Here is a 19,356-nt window from a genome sequence, read left to right as displayed (position 1 = left end):
ACTGCACAGCAGACAGTGAAAATCTTTGTGGGGCCCTGTTCGGGGGCCCCTGCACTGCCCATGCCAGTGGCGTGGGCAGTGCAGGGGCCCCCAGGGGCCCCACGGCACCCGTTCCCGCCATCCTGGTTCTGGCGGTGGACACCGCCAGAAACAGGCTGGCGGGAAGGGGGTCGGAATCCCCATGGCAGTGCTGCAAGCAGCGCCGCCATGGCGGGTTCCCAGGGCCAGCGGGAAACCGCCGGCTCCCCTTTTCCGACCGTGGCTTTACCGCCGCGGTCAGAATCGCCCAGGAAGCACCGCCAGCCTGTTGGCGGTGCTTCCGTGGCACTCCGCCATGGCGGTCATGGACCGCCAAGGTCAGAATGACCCCCTTAGTCTGTTCACAGATATTCATACTCATGTCACTTACAAAAGGTTAGGAAGAAGACTGCCGGATGTCATGCCTACTGAACCCAACATGGAAGACTGGATATCCATGACCCATGTTGCAGATAATGACATGCTATATCCCAACATACCCTACAACAAATAGAAACAGTCCTTTAGGGAAGCCTGTGAAGTGCATGAAAACTATTTACCTGTTGCAAACACAGAATTTGGATACACCTCAGTGACGACTTTTTGTTGATCTCTTATCACATGCTGACCACGTCTCACCATAAGCTGCAGCTTTTCCTCTGCACGGTGATAACATGGCTTCCCAACCTTAATCAGGAGAGACAACCACTATGGTACTGCTATCAGTGATGCTGTGGCTAACCTGGATCCCAGTGCTGACACTTTTCCACTGGCTAACAGTAAATGACAACACTTAAAACGATGATCAGTTCCATTTCAGACTGCTTGTAGCCAAGACAGGAAATAACACTATATGGATTGTTTGTGTGTTAGAGAATGTAGACATAAGTTACAAAGCCCTCAGTATGTTTACATGGAGCTTACATACAAAGATGGTTTGATATATGATTGCAAATACTATTCATGAAATTTACAAAAAGTGAATCTACTCTCAGCAAAGTATTTACTCACACACAACATTGCCCACTTAGTGTAATATTATAAATATGTAAATCTCCTATCAAATAGAAGTTTCAGGATGGGAATGAACTGGAAAGTTTGAAACACCTCAACACTCACAAGTTTGTCGTATATCAAGCTTTGACCATGACCCATTTCACAATGGAAACAGATGGAGATTTACTCCTGTCAAATGTGTGAGTAAACTTGGTTCAAGGGTGATAACGGCCGGCAACAACTCACAGAAATAAAGGGGATGCAAAGGAAGGGCTTTCTATATAGGAAAACATTGTTACCGAATAGAAGAATAAAAAAAATGCAACTGCACTAATAAGAATGCATATTCCCATGTGCTATTGTACATTAAGGGCCTGATTTAGATCTTGGTGGACGGGGTTGCTCTGTCACGATTGTGACGTATATCCAGTTCACTGTATTAAGAGTCTATTATATCCTATGAAAATTGTAATTCAGTGGACGGAATAACTGTAAGGTTTGTGACGGAGCAACCTATCTGCCAAGATCTAAAACTGGCCCAAAGTGAGATTCCAATTGCGGCACTAGTAAAAAGTAACACTTTTAATAAAATTTGTAATAAAATGGGTAGAATTTCCAAAAGTGTTTATGCACCACTTCTATCATAAATCCTACATTTATGAGCAGAGTAGAAAGTAGAATCCACCATTTTCATGGAGAACTCTTCTGCGTCACTCCTGGTATGTAGCACACGTAGGTGGCCACAACACACTGAACCCCAAACCCTAGCAACTCACTCAACCACGTTTTCATTAGAAGTGAGGGGCACAATACTAACAGCAGGCTTGATACTCGTTGTCCTCACAGATGAGGTGCACCAGAATCAGTCGTACAGCTTCTGATGGTAGAAGGTTAAAGCGTTCTTCATCTGGACCAAAACACTCAAAATGAAAGAGTCTGAGGGCCTTAGGAACATTGTGAACAATTTATTATTTCTATGATTTTATGGTTTCAGCAGTGGAGAATGAAAACATGGTATCTCACATTGAAAGTGTACTAAACACTACTGGATCTACATGTGCCTAAGTGGGATGAATATTGCATGCTATACAATAAATAAGATTAACACTATTTTGTTCTTGTTATTTGTATTGTTGGGAAGAAGAGTGTAAGCGACAATTGCATTCATCATATTAGAGGCACTACTACTTTAGAGTAGCAATTAGGGATAAAATCATCATCAATTTAGTGCAAAACAAAGTAATTTCCAGGTCCCAGTTAATTAAATGGTACAAATATACATTCATACAAATAGGCTCAAATCAAGCAGCTAATTACAGCACACCCTCCTTTACAGGCTCTGCAATAAGGCATCCTCTCAGAGAGGGCTGTTGTGCTTCTGACATTAACACTTAGAAATACCAATTGCTTTAAGATGGCTCCTAATCATAATAGTGAGGAGGTTGCTCTTGTACACAGCATTACTACTTTAGTTTGTCTCATTGCTAGAACCTATTAGCCCTATTTAGTGTCTATCAAATAAAATCACAGTATCCATTGCAATGGCTGCCTCTAAAGTAGGGCCGTGGTTCACTGTATCGCTACTATCTTCTGAACGTGACTTGCAACAGGATACGCATTTTTCATTTGCCCAACCGGAACAGTTCTTCCATTGGTGGAAGGGGGAGATGACCTGGCTGCGACGTGAACTCAGGAACTCTGATGTGCACAGGTGTTGCAGGTTTATGCCGCAGTTACCAAAGATACTGCAGCATGTGGTTGTTCACATGTGGGAAACCTTTGCTTCCTTCGATGTTCATCGCCATAGACAATATCACCTCCTCAATTTATACCACAGTCCATTAATGACTGTTCTAAGACTTTCTTATCCCTGCATGGTTTTGAGTATTGGAAGTAATTCATTATTTCATAACATTCATCTTATAATTGCATGCATACCTTTAACGTTGTCCCAAATATATTATTATGAGTGCAATCTATGGGACTGTGTTATAACATTCCTTACAGTTTTCAAACAAATTCTACTTCTTTCAAACAAATTTCTATCTCCTACAAACAGTTTTCGGAAGAGGATGTGCTGTACTTAATGCCAACATAGTTGTGATGGGAACAAACAGTTACTGATTCTGTGAAACACTGAGACATACTGAGCTGTCTGGCACTGTGGGTCAAACTGACAAAGGCAGCCACCAACTTTACCTAAGAGAGGACCCCGTTTGAGGTCATTGGCCCTCAGTCATTTAAAGATTTGCACTTTATGCAGAAACTCCTCCACCTGTGTCAACTTATGTGTATCCAGTGTTCTCTGTAGTTAAAAGTTTCCTCTGCAAAAGGACAACTCTAGCTTGCAGCATCCATGCCATCGTTCCAATGTATATAACTGTTGAGGCAAGTTCTGTCGTTGTATGGGGGAGACCTGAGATGTAGTCACTTGGCCACTTTGCCAGGATTTGGTTTCAGTCTGGTACGATCAACAAGCAGAAAAGGCTGAAAGGAAACTCTTCCAAGCATCCTTACCAGGAATTGTAAGTAACATTTATAAATCCAGCAGACGATCAGCACCATTACATTAGGTGGTGTAGATACGACAACCCTGCAGAAGAGGTGGGCATGGATCCATAGTAGTATTAGAGGACCTTCTTGGAAGCATTTCAAAGTATGCTCTTAAGTTGCAAAAACAGTCCTACTTCAATTCAAATACAGTGTCTTTCTTAGAAGTAGTGTCCTGTGGGAGGTATTGCTTATAAGCACCGCAAATGTCTAATGGAGAAAGCCAGTCAATAAAAGTTATGGTTGTTATAGGATATTAAGCCCATCCACTAGGTTTGTTTTTGCACATTAGTATGGTCTAGTTGCTGTTTCTCAGAATGCAGATAAAACATTGTTTTTTCAGTATAAGTTAGACAAATGCTACAAAATCAGCAAGTAGCAAACAACACTTTCCTTGCAGCCATAAATATTAATTAAAAAAATTATTTATTTCTTCATGCGTACCCATATTGATAAAATATCATACAGACAGAAAGTCAAAGAAGTCAGAAGCCTCGGCTTCCACCAGGACATGCTGCTCCTGGTGGCATCTTCAGTTAGTTTTGACATGACCATTGGCCGTGGAATATGTTGACACTGCCCGGGATCCTGGCTCTGCATGTTCATCAAACCTCAATCGTAGAGTATTCCTAATGACCAGCTGTTCCATTAAAAAGGCTGCACAAAACCAGGGGACGGCGTACTCCAAAGTGATGAGACCCATGAAGTCGAAATCAAACTGGGAATAGTCCCATGGGCAGGCATTGAACTGTCTCAAGATGAGGCCTGTGGTGAATTCCCAAATGTACGTCCAAAGGGTGTATATTAGGCAGCGGACTAAAATGTTGCATTTATCTTTCAAATAAAGATACATGTTCTCCACTATTAGGATGGAGGTGCCATAAATGAAGAGGGCCCAAACACTTGTGACCCCTGGAAACTTCCAGTTATAATTCACCACAAAATCCCAGGCAGCAGTAAACATGACCTCGCAGAAGTAGCCATGGATTGCATAAAGGTACCAGCGAGAGAGAGCAGTCAACGGTTCTGCCATCGCCATTTCTTTTCAAAACCCAGAGCAGCAGCGCTGAAATGAAAAAAATATACATATATGTTAATAAGATTTTATTATACAAAGTGGATTTTAAGGAAGAATTCAAAATCGCTGTCTGGTGGATGTAAAGAAATCATAAACGTTGGGTAAAACACACAGGCTTCTTAGATTGTATGTAGGGTGATTCAAGGTCATGTGGGCATCGGGAGCAAAGAATATTGAAGATTCAGGGCCGGAGTTAAGTTTTGGCAGGCAGAGTAATCTTCATTGGTCTGGCAGAGGAATAAAGTCCACCAGTTATATACCATGGAGAGGGGGCGTTAGGCAGTTTTCACTGCCCATTACTGCCATGATTTTCCTGGAGGTGACGAGCACTGAAAACTGACCTATGTGTCCATCCATCTAAATGATGTGGGGTGACATAGAGGTCACCCTCTGAAGGCCCTTACTCCGCCAGATCATCAGAGGGGTGTTACTATGGTGGAGGCGGAATAGTCTCCGCCACAGTAAAACCTTTGGTCCTCCCACATTAAAATTCAGTGGGTGGTCTAACCTCTTGGTGGTAAGGACATCCTGTTGTCTTTGCGACTGAGTATCCTTACTGCCAGGATGTAAATCTGCCCCTTAATCTTAATCACCTGGGCTGATCACAGATTCCTTAGCAATTCTGTACCATTCGGAAGCATGAGTTCCAGAATGCCAGCCAGCCTGTCAGCTGGGCTACCACATTTTTAAGAACTCAGACCCACACCCACCCCAATTGACCATGCTAGAAACCTAGGCCTTATCCTGGACACCAATCTCACCAGGAAGTCCCAGGTCAACCCCATCACCTCCTCATGCCTATATATCCTCTGCATGTTATCTTCACGTGGCTCAAACTGAACACCATACATACCATCACGCAAGTCATCATCACAAGCCGATCGGACTATGGAAATGCACTCTACGCTGGCATCCCAACCCATCTTTTTCACAGACTTCAAACCATCCAAAATGCTGCCGCCAGAGTTGTCCTCGACCTCCTCCGTCAATACCACACAACACCACACCTCAGAGAGCTCCACTGGCTCCCCATCCAAAAGCTGTCCCAGTTCAAACTTCTCACACAATCATTCAAGCCCCTAGACAACACGGGACCAGCATACCTCAAACACAATGTTTATTTCCACCAATCCACCAGACAGCTTCGCTCAGCATCATTTGCACACGCACTCCCCATCCACAGAAGCAGTACAGGAGGTCGATCATTCTAATACCAAGCTGCCAAATCCTGGACCAACCTCCCCAAACACATCAGAGCCTCTTATTCACTTCTTGAATTCTGTAAAAAGCTGAAGAACTGGCTTTCCGATTAGTCTTCTTGTAAGATCATCAAAACCACCTGTGCTCAGGCCCAGCCTCACCATACGCCTACTCTCACCTACTCAGCACCTGGATACCCTCAAACGTGACAAGCAGTTCTCTACAAATCCACCTTACATTTCATTACATAACATATGCCGAACACATAACTAATAAAATGTATTTCCTTACTAGACCCAACTGCACCCAATTTAAACCACACAACATGTTCCCTACATCTGCAAGTGATTGTCTTAGTCGCGGTGCGTCAAAGTGAAATTTTACCACATGAAAGGATTGAGTACCTCAATAAGCGGATTCTGAGGTTACAGATTTGTAAATGGGTTGGACCAGCAAATACAATTATTGAGCTTAAATCTTGTTTATTGAGGTTAATGCCAAGGCCTAAAGCAAGTAAGATGGCATGCTGATTCATTTGTCTACCTAGGGTAATAGTAAAGAGAGCGACCTAGACGGCAGCTCGGCTGTAACAATGGACGCCTCACATGTAGCCGGTGGAAGTATGGGTGCTGCAGCAAAAATTACCATGCTGGAGTTCAGAAGGTGAATGAGCAATGAAGATGTCTTTAGATTCTGTATTTCTCTTGCCACGTTTACTGTGCATTCAAAAACAGCGGTCTAATGTCAGGCTATGCCTTGTGACAAATTGCTGCTTTTTAGTTTAACAAGGAGATTGGGGTTTTCTTTTCTTCTGTGTCTTAAAAGTGAGAAGAGTTTGTGAAGTGAATTTTATGACAATCTTGCTGGAGTTATGGAGTGTGAAAGGAAAGGCCGCTTGATGTAAATTTTTATATTTAAGTACCTGTCAATGGACAGTACAAAAAATTCAAAACATATCAGCAATAAAGGAGGCACAAATGAAATTCCTTTTGTAATTCTAAAGTGAGATTCACACGATTTTTAATAGGATCCAAACAAATCAAGATATTTAGCGATTTGCAAGTGATAACTTTTCTCTGAAACCCAATTTCCACAATGTTTGTACCCTATATAGTTTTAGCTGTAAAATTGCATGTCGGTGTAAATGTAGGGGTCATTTCGATGGAAAATGTGCTGTCTGTAAATGACACGGTTCTACCACATCATGCTTTAGTAATATATTTGTGACAGTTTGTTCCACAACCCACCACTGGCTAAATACTGCACCCATATCACTTTCCTGCTGAATGGGTGTGGTCCATTCGCTGCAGTTGCTCTTTGCGTAACATTTGGAATTTTCACAATCACTTTGATTTCAGTGATTTAAGACTTGATGACAGCACCCCCACTCTGAAAATTGTTCCAGCACCAGTGGCCTCATGAGGTATGTGAGGAAGAGACCTGCAGAGACGTCTGACTGGGACATTATCGTATGATCGTGGTATCCTGACTCTAACAAATGCTATACCCCCTTCTGTGCCCAGGACGTAATGGTTACGTCCTGAGGCACAGTGCTCGTGTGCCCAGGACGTAACCATTACGTCCTGTGCACAGAGCCCAGAGGGACCGCTAGCGCTCCCTCTGTGGGGTTCCCCCCACCCCACCAAGGCAGGGATGGAAGGGGAAGACCTTCCTCTTCCACCCCCGACCCCCTCACCCCTCCTGTGACATCAGCGCACTGATTGGCACAGAGGCCTCCTCCCATCGTGCTGGAATCGGAAGAGAAATGCAAGGCATTTCTCTTCCGATCACGTGGGGGAGGCCAGAGAGGCTTCAAAGGGAAGGAAAGGAATTTCCTTCCCTTTGAAGTCTCTCTCTCTGCGTTTCAAAAGCTGGATTGTAAAGCAATCCAGCTTTTGAAACGCCCACTCGACACCAGGGATGTATTTTTTAAATGAAACTGGCATGAGAGAGCTCCGGGGGGGGGGGCTTTTTTTTTTAAGGCCTTTTCTGCCTAGGGGCAGATCGGCCTATTAGTGGGGGCAGAAACCTCTAGGCACCAGGGATAATTTTTTTGGGGTTGTTTTGTTTTGGTTTTCTTTTTGATTTTAGAGGTGAGGAGAGACCCCTTAGGCAAGGGTCGTCCCATAGGGGGAAAATTTTATTTAGGCCAGTTCTGCCCTCCCTGGGGGAAGATCGTCCTATTGTTATTAGGCCGATCTGCCCCCAGGGGGCAGAAACCTCTAGGCGCCAGGGCTAATTTTTTTGGTGTTTTGTTTTGTTTGTTTGTTTTTTTAGAGATGGGGAGCAACCCAGTAGGCAAGGGTCGCTCCCCTGGGGGGCAAATTGTATTTAGACCATTTCTGCCCCCCTCGGGGACAGATCGGCCGATTTTAGGAAACCACTATGCATCAGGGATCTTTTGTTTTGCGCCAATGTCATGCAGGGCGAGCGACCCCGTATGCAAGGGCCGCTCCCCAGGGGGTCAGGGGGGCACATTTATTTTAGGCCATTTCTGCCCCCCCTGGGGCCGGCTGAGCTAGAGGCCAAAATCCACAGGTAGGCACTTTGCAAAAAACACCTCTGTTTTCTGTGAAAAAATGTGATGTGTCCACGTTGTGTTTTGGGCCATTTCCTTTTGTGGGCGCTAGGCCTACCCACACAAGTGAGGTACCATTTTTATCGGGAGACTTAGGAGAACGCTGGGTGGAAGGAAATTTGTGGCTCCTCTCAGATTCCAGAACTTTCTGTCACCAAAATGAGAAGAAGTGTTTTTTTGGTCAAATTGTGTGGTTTGCAAAGGATTCTGGGTAACAGAACCTGGTCAGAGCCCCAGAAGTCACCCCATCTTGGATTTCCCTAGGTGTCTAGTTTTCAAAAATGAGCTTGTTTGCTAGGTTTCCCCAGGTGCCGGCTGAGCTAGAGGCCAAAATCCACAGGTAGGCACTTTGTAAAAAACTCCTCTGTTTTCTGTGAAAAAATGTGATGTGTCCACGTTGTGTTTTGGGCCATTTCTTTTCGTGGGCGCTAGGTCTACCCACACAAGTGAGGTACACTTTTTATCAGGAGACTTGGGGGAACGCTGGGTGGAAGGAAATTTGTGGCTCCTCTCAGATTCCAGAACTTTCTGTCACCGAAATGAGAGGAAGAAGTGTTTTTTTGGTCAAATTGTGTGATTTGCAAAGCCCCACAAGTCACCCCATCTTGGATTCCCCTAAGTGTCTAGTTTTCGAAAATGCGCTGGTTTGCTAGGTTTCCCCAGGTGCCGTCTGAGCTAGAGGCCAAAATCCACAGGTAGGCACTTTGTAAAAAGCACCTCTGTTTTCTGTGAAAAAATGTGATGTGTCCACGTTGTGTTTTGGGCCATCTCCTTTCGTGGGCGCTAGTCCTACCCACACAAGTGAGGTACCATTTGTATCGGGAGACTTGGGGGAACACAGAATAGTAAAACAAGTGTTATTGCCCCTTGTCTTTCTCTACATTTTTTCCTTCCAAATGTAAGGCAGTGTATAAAAAAGACGTCTATTTTAGAAATGCCCTGTAATTCACATGCTAGTATGGGCACCCCGGAATTTAGAGATGTGCAAATAACCACTGCTTCTCAACACCTTATCTTGTGGCCATTTTGGAAATACAAAGGTTTTCTTGATACCTATTTTTCACTTTTTATATTTCAGCAAATGAATTGCTGTATACTCGGTATAGAATAAAAACCCCCTTGCAAGGTGCAACTCATTTATTGGCTCTGGGTACCTAGAGTTCTTGATGAACCTTTTGCCCTATATATCCCCGCAACCAGAAGAGTTCAGCTGACGTAACAGTATATTGTTTTCAAAACTCTGACATCGCAGGAAAAAGTTACAGAGTAAAACATGGAGAAATTTTTTTTTTTATTTAACCTCAATTTCAATATTTTTTTATTTCAGCTGTTATTTTCTGTAGGAAACACTTGTAGGATCTACACAAATGACACCTTGCTAAATTCAGAATTTTGTCTACTTTTCAGACATGTTTAGCTTTCTGGGATCCAGCATTGGTTTCTCACCCATTTTGGTCACTAACTGGAAGGAGACTGAAAGCACAAAAAATAGTAAAAATGGGGTATGTCCCAGTAAAAAGTCAAAATTGTATTGAAAAATTGGGTTTTCCAATTCAAGTCTGCCGTTCCTGAAAGCTGGGAAGATGGTGATCTTGCCACCACAAACTCTTTGTTGGTGCCATTTTCAGGGAAAAAAACACGAGCTGCCTTCTGCAGCCTCTTTTTTCCAATTTTTTTGAAGAAAACAAACGTTTCACTATATTTTGGCTAATTTCTTGGTCTCCCTCAGGGGAACCCACAACGTCTGGGTACCTCTAGAATCCCTAGGATATTGGAAAAAAAGGACGGAAATTTGGCGTGGGTAGCTTATGTGAACCAAAAGTTATGAGGGCCTAAGTGCGAACTGCCCCAAATAGCCAAAAAAAGGCTTGGCACAGGAGGGGGGAAATGCCTGGCAGCGAAGGGGTTATTGAAAGCATTGATATGTTTTGCCTAAACTCAATTGATTACTTTTTAAAAAGTTATGTTTATCGTTGGTGCACGGCTACTGCTGGATCTCATTTTAGTTATAACACTAGTTTGCTTGAACGTGCACCTTTCCAATTTATTGAAAGGTTTAATTTTGGCTTTGTTAAATCATACTTGGGCTTGATGTTTCTCCGTACATTATGAAGGGCGTGCTGTTGGACGTTTCAGTAACTGTGATATTCTGCTGTGCACCAAGTAGCATTAACGTATATAAATAATAAACATATTCTTTTAAAACAAAGTCTGAGGCAAGTGCATCAGTGTTCTCCAGCGTTGCCTCGAGCAAGCAGACAAGCAAGTTAATATAGTATAGAAAATGCAGCCAAGCATATCTGTGATCTTTAAAGTTCTAAAACACGGAACAAATCGGGGGTGTCCAGAGTAACAGTTGCATTTAGAAACACGAGTGTAAACAATGTTTAAAAAGTTATTTTTACTGTTTTGTTTCCACTGTGGTCGTGCAGCATAAGTGATGAGGGAAGAGACTATTTTAGTGCGCATCTGACCTCCTAAAGATGTCAGAAGTTTGTAAAGTGGGTGGGACTTTTACCACAAAAGCAGTCATGGCTCGCTGCGCACTAAAGTGGTGGGGTGGCGCGCGGAGAGGAGGCCTGGGGTGGGGGAACAAAAACATTTAATAAAAAATAAATTAAAAAAAGAAACTTACCTCCACTGTCGTGCCGTGCCCCTACTCTTTCCCGGTTACTGCAGGAACAGGCTCCCAGCCTGCCCTGCAGCCAATCCTGATGCTGCTCAGAGAAGCATTAGGATTAGATGGAGCGCCCAGCCAGGGCGCTCCCAGGCAGACTGGGGGCCTGTGCCTGTGCCTGCTCTCTCCATCCCAACAACACACTGCTGGGCTGGAAAGAGCACAGTGCGCATGTGTGTTTGGCCAGTCCGAGACAGCTGGCCAAACACACACGACCAAACAGGACTCATCCCCATCATCCCCAATGCCCCGCCCCTTTAACAACAAAACGATAATAAACACAGTTTATTATCGGTATGTTGTTAAAGGCTTGCAGCTGCTGCTGCTCGTGGGGTGAGCGGCGCTCCTCCACCAAAGCGAGGAGCCACAGCTGCATAGAAGTGCTGATTCACCAAAGTGTCGTACAGACAGCAAGTGACATCACAACCCTCTGACGTATAGAGACCCAAAGTCATAAGGTACGCTATATAAGTGCTCAATTCAATTCAGCACACCTCAGCTCAAGTCAAGCCATCTTAAGCCAACTCAACCCAGCTTAAAGGAACTAATCTCATCTTAACTCCTGATGGCACACGCAGGCAACAACAGATGTGATGAATTATTTGCTCAAGACACTAAGGCCCAGATTCTGAAAGGTGTCACGCTGTGCAGCAGCCAAATATGCTGCACTGCATGACAAGGAGAGAACTGGAGAGCACCATATTCACATATAAATAGTACACTCCTCCCTCTCCCTAGAGCTGGCGCAGATTTCAGCTGCTGTGCACCACACACACACACACACCTTTGCGCCATAGTGCTAGGGTGTGTGTGTGGGGGTGAGTCTAGCATAGGTTTTGTACAGATCCTTCCTATACAAAGTACTATGCCTAGACAAGTGGAAATACTTTTCCTACTTTGTATGTGTGCTGTGCAGTGCAGCACACACGCAAAGTCCGAAAAGCAGGGAGAAATAAAACATTTCTCCGTTTAGCGTCTGCTTTTCAGGAGTGTTAATTTATGGTGCTAACCCGTTTTTTCTGATGTTTCAGAATAGGATTTAGCACCAAAAAGCATGGGTGGTAGCATGGATATGCCAATGTACTACCCACGTAACGCCCCCTTGAGGCAAAGTAATGCAAAGCAACGTTTTGCGCTGCTTTGCATTACTTTGCCACACAAATCAATGCAAACCAATTTGCATAGGTTTGTGAATCCCAAAAAGAGTTTAGCGTTGGTTTAGCGTTACACTAACCCGATGCTAAACCTTTGAGAACCTGGCCCAATGCTGAATGTACGTCAAGTAGACCATATAACACTAAGTTGTTGCAAGGTACCATAGGCTATCCATCACATATCGATGAGCAGATATGTCCTGCCCATGGAGTAACACCACCAGTGAAGCACATCACCCAGTTTCTTTGCCAACTGGAGGATGTGATTTGCATGGTAGCATGCCCTTGTATATTGTGCCAGCCTCAGTCTTTACTAGCGCTGATATACATTTTGGTTATTCAGAGCCAGGCGGGAAATAGATTTACCAGATTTACCAAACAGTCATGCAGCACAGTGCAGCAGCGAAAAATGCTGCGCTGCGTGACAGGGAGGTAGCAGGAGAGTGCCATATCTACAGTGATATGTCTCTCTCCTCCCCTTTCCCTAGCGCCGGTGCTGATTTTAGCTGCTGTGCACCACACACACACTTTTGTGTCATAGTGCAAGGCGTGTTTGTGAGTCAAGCATAGGTTTTGAACTGGAAGGTAATTCTTGCAGGACACAATACTATGCTTAGACACACTTTAAAACTTTTCCCACATTGTATGTGTGCTGTACAGTGCCGCACGCATGCAAAGTAAGAAAAGAAAAGAGAAATTAAAACATTTCTCCTTGTAATGCCTGCGTTCAAAAGGCTTTAACTTTTGGCGCAAAACCCTGTCTACTATTGTTTGTAGATAGGGTTTCTTGTCAAAAGGCATGGGTGGTTGCACGGGAACACCCATGTACCACCCATGTAATGCCCCCTTATCGTTAAGTAACGCAAAGCAGTGTTTGGCACTGCTTTGTGTTACTTTTATGGTACTTTCCAGTGCAAAGTAAATTAGGAGAAAAACATTTTGTGCTGGTTAGCGTCACATTTGTGATGCTAACCCAGGGCAAAATGTTTGCAAATCTCCCCTACAGAGTTACATCAAGGTTTTGAGGTCTACCAAGGGATTCCCACTGACCTTGTGTGAAACAGGGAGGGAGCCATGCACACGCCTAGTCTGGCAATGTTACTCCTCATGGAGCTTCACTGGACCGCTGGCAGGAATCATGGGAAAATAGTCCAAATTTCCTTTTTCAGCTGGTGACACCACAGAGAGATTCGTTTCTTTAACTCCTCTCCATCTGAGTCCACTACTGAGGGGGGGCATTTTACAGGCTGGGGAGTGGTGTTAATAATTTGCACACACTTCATAAAATAAATGAAAGTATTTTGCATGCAGCTCGGGGGAATACGTCCTTAGGGTTAAGATGAGACCATTGTGCTTAGTGTAACTCTTGATGCTAAGCGGCTAAATCTCCCACTAGAAGCCCTGCACAAGGTTTAATTTGGTAGCGAGTGTGATTAGTTTGTTACTAGAGCCTGCGGTACAAATGTAAAGGTTTTCAGTGGTAGACCATCAAAGTACTTACCCATCCATCTTATGGGCCCCCTGTCGCCATCAAGGACCCTACAGAAATAGCAGCTTTGTCCAAATAGGCATTGACATTGTGAATACAGGAAAGTAATATTGCAACCTGTTTTCCAGTTTTCAAAATAGTCTCTGTTGTATATCCTGTCTAGTTGTTTTGGTGGTCTCACAGTTTTCTATCTAAATGAGGAGGGGAGACATAGAAACTGATGAGGTAGTTTAAGAAAGTTTCAGGGGTTATTGTCCTTTATCAACCAAAAACAGTGCAGCCAAAACTAAAAATACAACACCATGTCCTTGGACAAATCCTTAGTATTGTGAAAGCAAATACAACTATTACCAGTCAGAAAGAACGGTGGGTTTTGGGGAGGAATTCCTGCATTTTGCAGGTAAGATCCAATTCCATCTGAAAGCTTCCACTTCTGCTCCCCATAATTTGCCATCCCACCCTAGGCGATGATCTGCACTGTTCTTCTTTAGCTATCACCCTTTCATTCCCTATTTTGCCCATCTTCTGGTAAGTCTCTGAGTAGTAACTGTCTCTTATGTTGCCGGGAGGCCCTTTTTCCTGTCATGCCTGCCACTGCTCGCTCTTCTCTGTAACAGGACTCCACGCGTAGCCATACATGCTTGATTACTGAAAATGCCCCAGACACAGAGCCAACTCCAGAATACCCTTCCATGGGCAAGTAGAATCAGCACCCGTAAGAGAAACACAGCCCTGAGGCACGAAGCTACATTTGTTCCCTGAGAAGTACAACATCCTCTCTGTGTGAGTCATTGTGGAAACCCAGAGTTTTATTTATAGTGGGTGGTCCCTTTACACTTCTGTCACAGTTTCAGTCACTTACTTTCTGAGCCTGCTTGCTCTTGTTCTAAAGACCTGACAGGCACTCACAGACGCTTTCTGCCATGTGTCTGCTTAACTAAACTTTTTACAGTTGTTTTTCAGTGGATATCCAATTTAAGTGACAGCCCTTTCAAATATGACCCTATAAATTTCCTAAAACGTGGTCAAGGAAACAGCCTCTAATATCCAATATCTAGGGCCTTGAATAATATACTACAAATCCTGAGCGCTGCAACAGAGCAGGCAAAATTGTTACATTTGTGATGTGTTTCTTAGTAGAGCCCTTTATTTTGAAAGAATCTTGATTATCCATAACATTTCACACGTGAGTCACCCGTCTGTTCAAGGGCAGTGACCCGTTGGCCAAGCTCATCCACGTCCTTCCTTATGTCCTTGACATGTCCCTTTTCAAAGCAGCTAGATCTTCTATGAGAGTGCCGAATAAGCCCTCCAAGAATGCGCTCCTGTGGCCCTGAATCAGAGAACGAAGCAGACGGAGTTAGGGGTGCCAAGGAACTCCCATTGTGGTCGGGCTTCTTAGCGGAAGGCTTGGCAAACGTCCTTGAGATTGTTGTCCTTCTTTACACCGCGGTGGGAGGCCATGGAGGGAGTATACTGTACTGCGTAGCCCACTGGGTGAGAGCCTGGTCTGGGCGCCCCTGCGGGCCAGAGGAAACAGTTGGGTTCCAAGAGAAAGCGAGTCACACAGCCATGACTAGGAAAGGCCCAGCAACACTACCCCAGTCCACTTCTTTCCCTGTAGTGCAGCTGGCAAACAGGACTTGCGGACCCTCTAGACACAGGTCAGCAAAGTAGGGGTTGTTGGAGTATACCTCGTCATGACTACCCTTAGTCCCCAGTGAGCGGCTCTAAGCAGGCAGAGGATTGCCTCCACTGTGTAGGTTCCAGCACATGCAGAGGCAGTGAAGGGGTAGTTGCGATGTCCCAGCGCAGAGGGTCCTTTCTCTAGATATGGGGAGCGGGGCCTTTAGATCTGTCTATACGCAGCGTCTCCAAGTCCTGGGGATTCCCAAATGCACCTCCTGCATGACAGGGGTTGCAATGCTTCCCTTATGAGTGCTCCTTCATGCGGTGTTGCACATGCTAATGAATGTGGGGCAACCGTTGCTCGGACCAAGTTCAGGGAAGGATAGTGCTTGTACTATTCCAAGGGCACTTAATGGATAGGCTCCCAAGGGAGTGCAAATGCAGGCTCAATGCAGGATGGGCACTTTCTGGTGCTGGAGGGGTGAGTCTTGTAGGCCTAGAGGCCGGCACCAGACCAGGCCCTCAAAAGATGGCATACCTTGTGCATTGGCAGTGTAGTCCTGTGTCAGTCCTCAGGGCTCTCAAAGTCCGATGAGGGGGCCGACACTTCCCTGCTTCAGCCGCCACAGCCCTCAGTCCTAAGCCGTAGTCTGTGAGTGGTGCGACAATGCACGTGAATGAAGTCACCCTCGAATGCCACTGATAGATACAACTTTCATCTGCGGCAAGGCGGGACCGGCTGTACCGTGTATCAGGCAATTCCCCGGGAGGCTGGAAGGGTGGGGGCTGGTTTTGTTGCTGGGGCGGGTTTTGCACTGGTGCTGCAATTTTGGCCCCCAGTAACAAAAGCAGCAAGCCAGCATAATCCACTCACTCTCATTTCCAGCCTCTGTGCAGGGGATGGTCTGACAAAATTGCCCTGGCAGCTCAGGGTTCGCAATCCAGCCATGATCTGCAGGCTGTATATAGAGCATGCAGTCTTCCTCGAGACCCCTCAGAAGCTTGAAGTACATGTTCTCAACGGGCTCAAATAATTAATCAGGCTGTACTTTGTAAAAGGAAAGCTGCTGAGCACTCTTGGATCCCACCTCTTAAATCCATGCAACTGGAAAGAATAGACAGAAGTGCTCCAAGATTAGCAGTAGGTACCGTGGCTGAGAGATCCAGCCGCACGAATGGACAAGTGCCATCATCCTCAGCATCTGTAAGAAAATAGATTATATACAACCAGAAGAGGACCAGTCTCTGTGGAGTCCGGTGTAAAACTCCTCAAGAGAGCACTGACTAATGCAACCCAGGATAACACTTGGTGACGCTCCTTATGAAAACACCTGATGTTGTGCACTGGAGAGCGCTGGGAGTTGTTCATGAGGTGAACACTAGGTGTTCTGAATCAGGGTGAAAAAGGGTATTGTACAGGTCAAAGCACAGGGCTGTGTGCACGTGGCTGCAGGTCTACATTCGAGTGGGGAGAAGGTGATGTACTATAGGCTATAGGAGTTTATTGGAAGGAATTTGATTTACAGGATGCTATGTGTGAGTAGAACTATATTTAAAGTCTTCTGTTTTGTACAAACACCCATGTACATACACAGGGCACAAATGGAGACACATAGAACTCACTCACAGGCACACATCCATACCCGTACAGCCTCAAGAAGCCCTTTGTCTCATCTAATGCCTTGTGCCAGTCCTCCTGGGCTTCTTACCAGAAGCATTTGGAGGGAAGGGCGATATCTTGAAATTAATCTTAATGGGGAACCTGGAAGGTGTTCCATGAAGAACACCCACAAATTGCTCTGGAGGTGTGTACTGCCATTTGTTAAGTTTTGTTTTGACCAATGACTTTGTGTTTCACCACTGCGCATATTAGTTGCTCAATGTTTACCAGTAGCACATGGTATGTTTTGTTCAGTTTAGCCGCCTATGGGCTTTGACATTGCATTAGTCATTACATTCTGTATTCTGCCTATTGGCTTTGACATGGCATTAGCCATTACTTTCTGTATTCAGTTGAGTCGCCTATGGGCTTTGACATTGCATTAGCCATTACATTCTGTATTCTGCCTATTGGCTTTGACATGCTGTATCCAGTCTAGCCGCCTATTGGCTTTGACATTGCATTCCTATTGGCTTTGACATGATGTATTCAATTTAGCTGCCTATTGACTTTGACATGCTATTAGATATTCTGCCTATGGGCTTTGACATGATATTATATATTGCATTTTGTATTCAGCTTAACTGCCTATTGGCTTTGACATGATATTATACATTACACTTTGTATTCAGCTCCGCTGCCTATTGGCTTTGACATGATATTATACATTGCATTTTATATTCAGCTCAGTTGCCTATGGGCTTTGACATGATATTATACATTACATTTTGTATTCAGCTCCGCTGCCTATTGGCTTTGACATGATCAGCTCAGCTGCCTATTGGCTTTGACATGATATTATACATTGTATTTTATATTCAGCTTAACTGCCTATTGGCTTTGACATGATATTATATATTGCATTTTGTATTCAGCTTAGATGCTTATTGGCTTTGACATGACACTAGACATTGCATTTGATATTTAGGTTAGCTGCCCATTGCCTTTAACATGGAGTTAGACATTGCAGTTGAGAATCCAAGCTGTATTTTTCCAAGCTGTGTTTTTGCACCAGAGAACCAAGATGTTTTTCTCACAGTAGACTAGACATGATAAGAGAGAGTACATGGGTGTTGTTTTTCTTCGCTTGAGCTTGGAAACAGGAGTAGTTTTGGAGACCTGGCCAGTCTCCAAAAGGCTTGCTCAGTTTCCCAGGTCTGAGAGGAGGGGGCACACCTTTGTAACGAATATAACAGGCTGCAGAGAGTTAGATTCGAATCTGCCGGACCTCGTGCTGGAGCTTGGCGCCAGCTGCCAGCAATCCCGTGTGGGTAGATGAATCTCTTTCTCGCGGCTGACAGGGGTCATCAGCTTGCAGACCTTAGAAAGATGAAGCTGTAAATAGTTTCCCACACGGTGAAGTATTTGTTTTGCTTTGCATTCAATATCTTATAAATATAACCTGCTGTGTATATTGCAAACTGATATATTTTGTTTGATTAACGCGGACATGAAAGCTACTAATTCGTCATACATAAAAATTGGGGTTGGGGAAGAATTAACAACAATAAAAGTCTTCTTTGACCTCAGAAGTGCATTTCTGGTGTGTTATGTTAGTGCTTAGAAACTAGATAAGAGGAAAGCACTACAATTGGTACCAGAAGTGGGGTGTCGGTCATTAAGAGGTGATTAAGAGGGTGTTGACGAGTTGGTAGATTTCTAAGTGCACACTTTAAAAGTGTAATTGTTTTTTTGTTGTTTGGAGAATTACAGAAATTGTTTTTTTTGGAGAATCACAGTAGCACGGCAGACCATGTCTGAGAATGCATGTGTTGGTAAACTGCCCGATGGTGCTAAGAAAAACTGTGAATTGTTTTCTGTTTGGAGAATTACAGAAGCACAGCAGACCATTTTTGAAAATGCATGTGTAGCTAAAATGCCTGATAGTGTTTTGAGAAATAATTTCTGTTGTACATATGTAGAAAAAGTGTCTTTTGGAAGTAATGATGACAGAAAGGTCTGGATACCTTTATCTGCTTAGAGAGAAATGCAGGAGAAATGTAGGCAGTTGGAACATGAAAATAGGAATTTACGTGAGCAAATTAGCCCGACTGAAAGTTATAAAAAGGCTGTTTTAGAAGAATCTTTCTTTTCCCATTCCAGTAATGAGGGGGTTAAGACAGCTCCGAGCTGCACTGAGTTTTCGTGTGAGCCAGGGTTTTTGGCAGCCAAAATGCATTCCTTAACTGATAACACGGACGAGAGAGACCAGAATGTGATTTACGAGTTACTGTTGCAAAATGCACAAGTAAAACCAAAGATTTTAGAGCAAGAGCCGACTTTCATTAGCTTGTTTGATTTTTGGAAAAAGAATAGCTCTCATTTGA

At 44.2% G+C, this 19,356-nt stretch overlaps 1 protein-coding gene across 4 annotated transcripts in view; it reads right to left on the bottom strand.

Annotated features, from left to right (window-relative positions):
- Positions 1-1,964: 1,964 nt before the first annotated feature.
- Positions 1,965-19,356, bottom strand: part of TMEM229B (transmembrane protein 229B) — a 172,774-nt gene continuing 155,382 nt past the window's right edge. For all 4 annotated transcript variants that reach the window (XM_069208831.1, XM_069208833.1, XM_069208832.1 and 1 more), the window contains one exon: positions 1,965-4,630. In XM_069208831.1, the coding sequence (XP_069064932.1) occupies positions 4,097-4,603 (507 nt within the window). In that variant the 5' untranslated portion in view covers positions 4,604-4,630 and the 3' untranslated portion in view covers positions 1,965-4,096. The remainder of the gene's footprint in view (positions 4,631-19,356) is intronic.

This window comes from Pleurodeles waltl, chromosome 9 (assembly GCF_031143425.1).
Source record: "Pleurodeles waltl isolate 20211129_DDA chromosome 9, aPleWal1.hap1.20221129, whole genome shotgun sequence".
Lineage (NCBI taxonomy): Eukaryota > Metazoa > Chordata > Amphibia > Caudata > Salamandridae > Pleurodeles > Pleurodeles waltl.
This window is presented reverse-complemented; position numbering and strand designations above follow the sequence as displayed.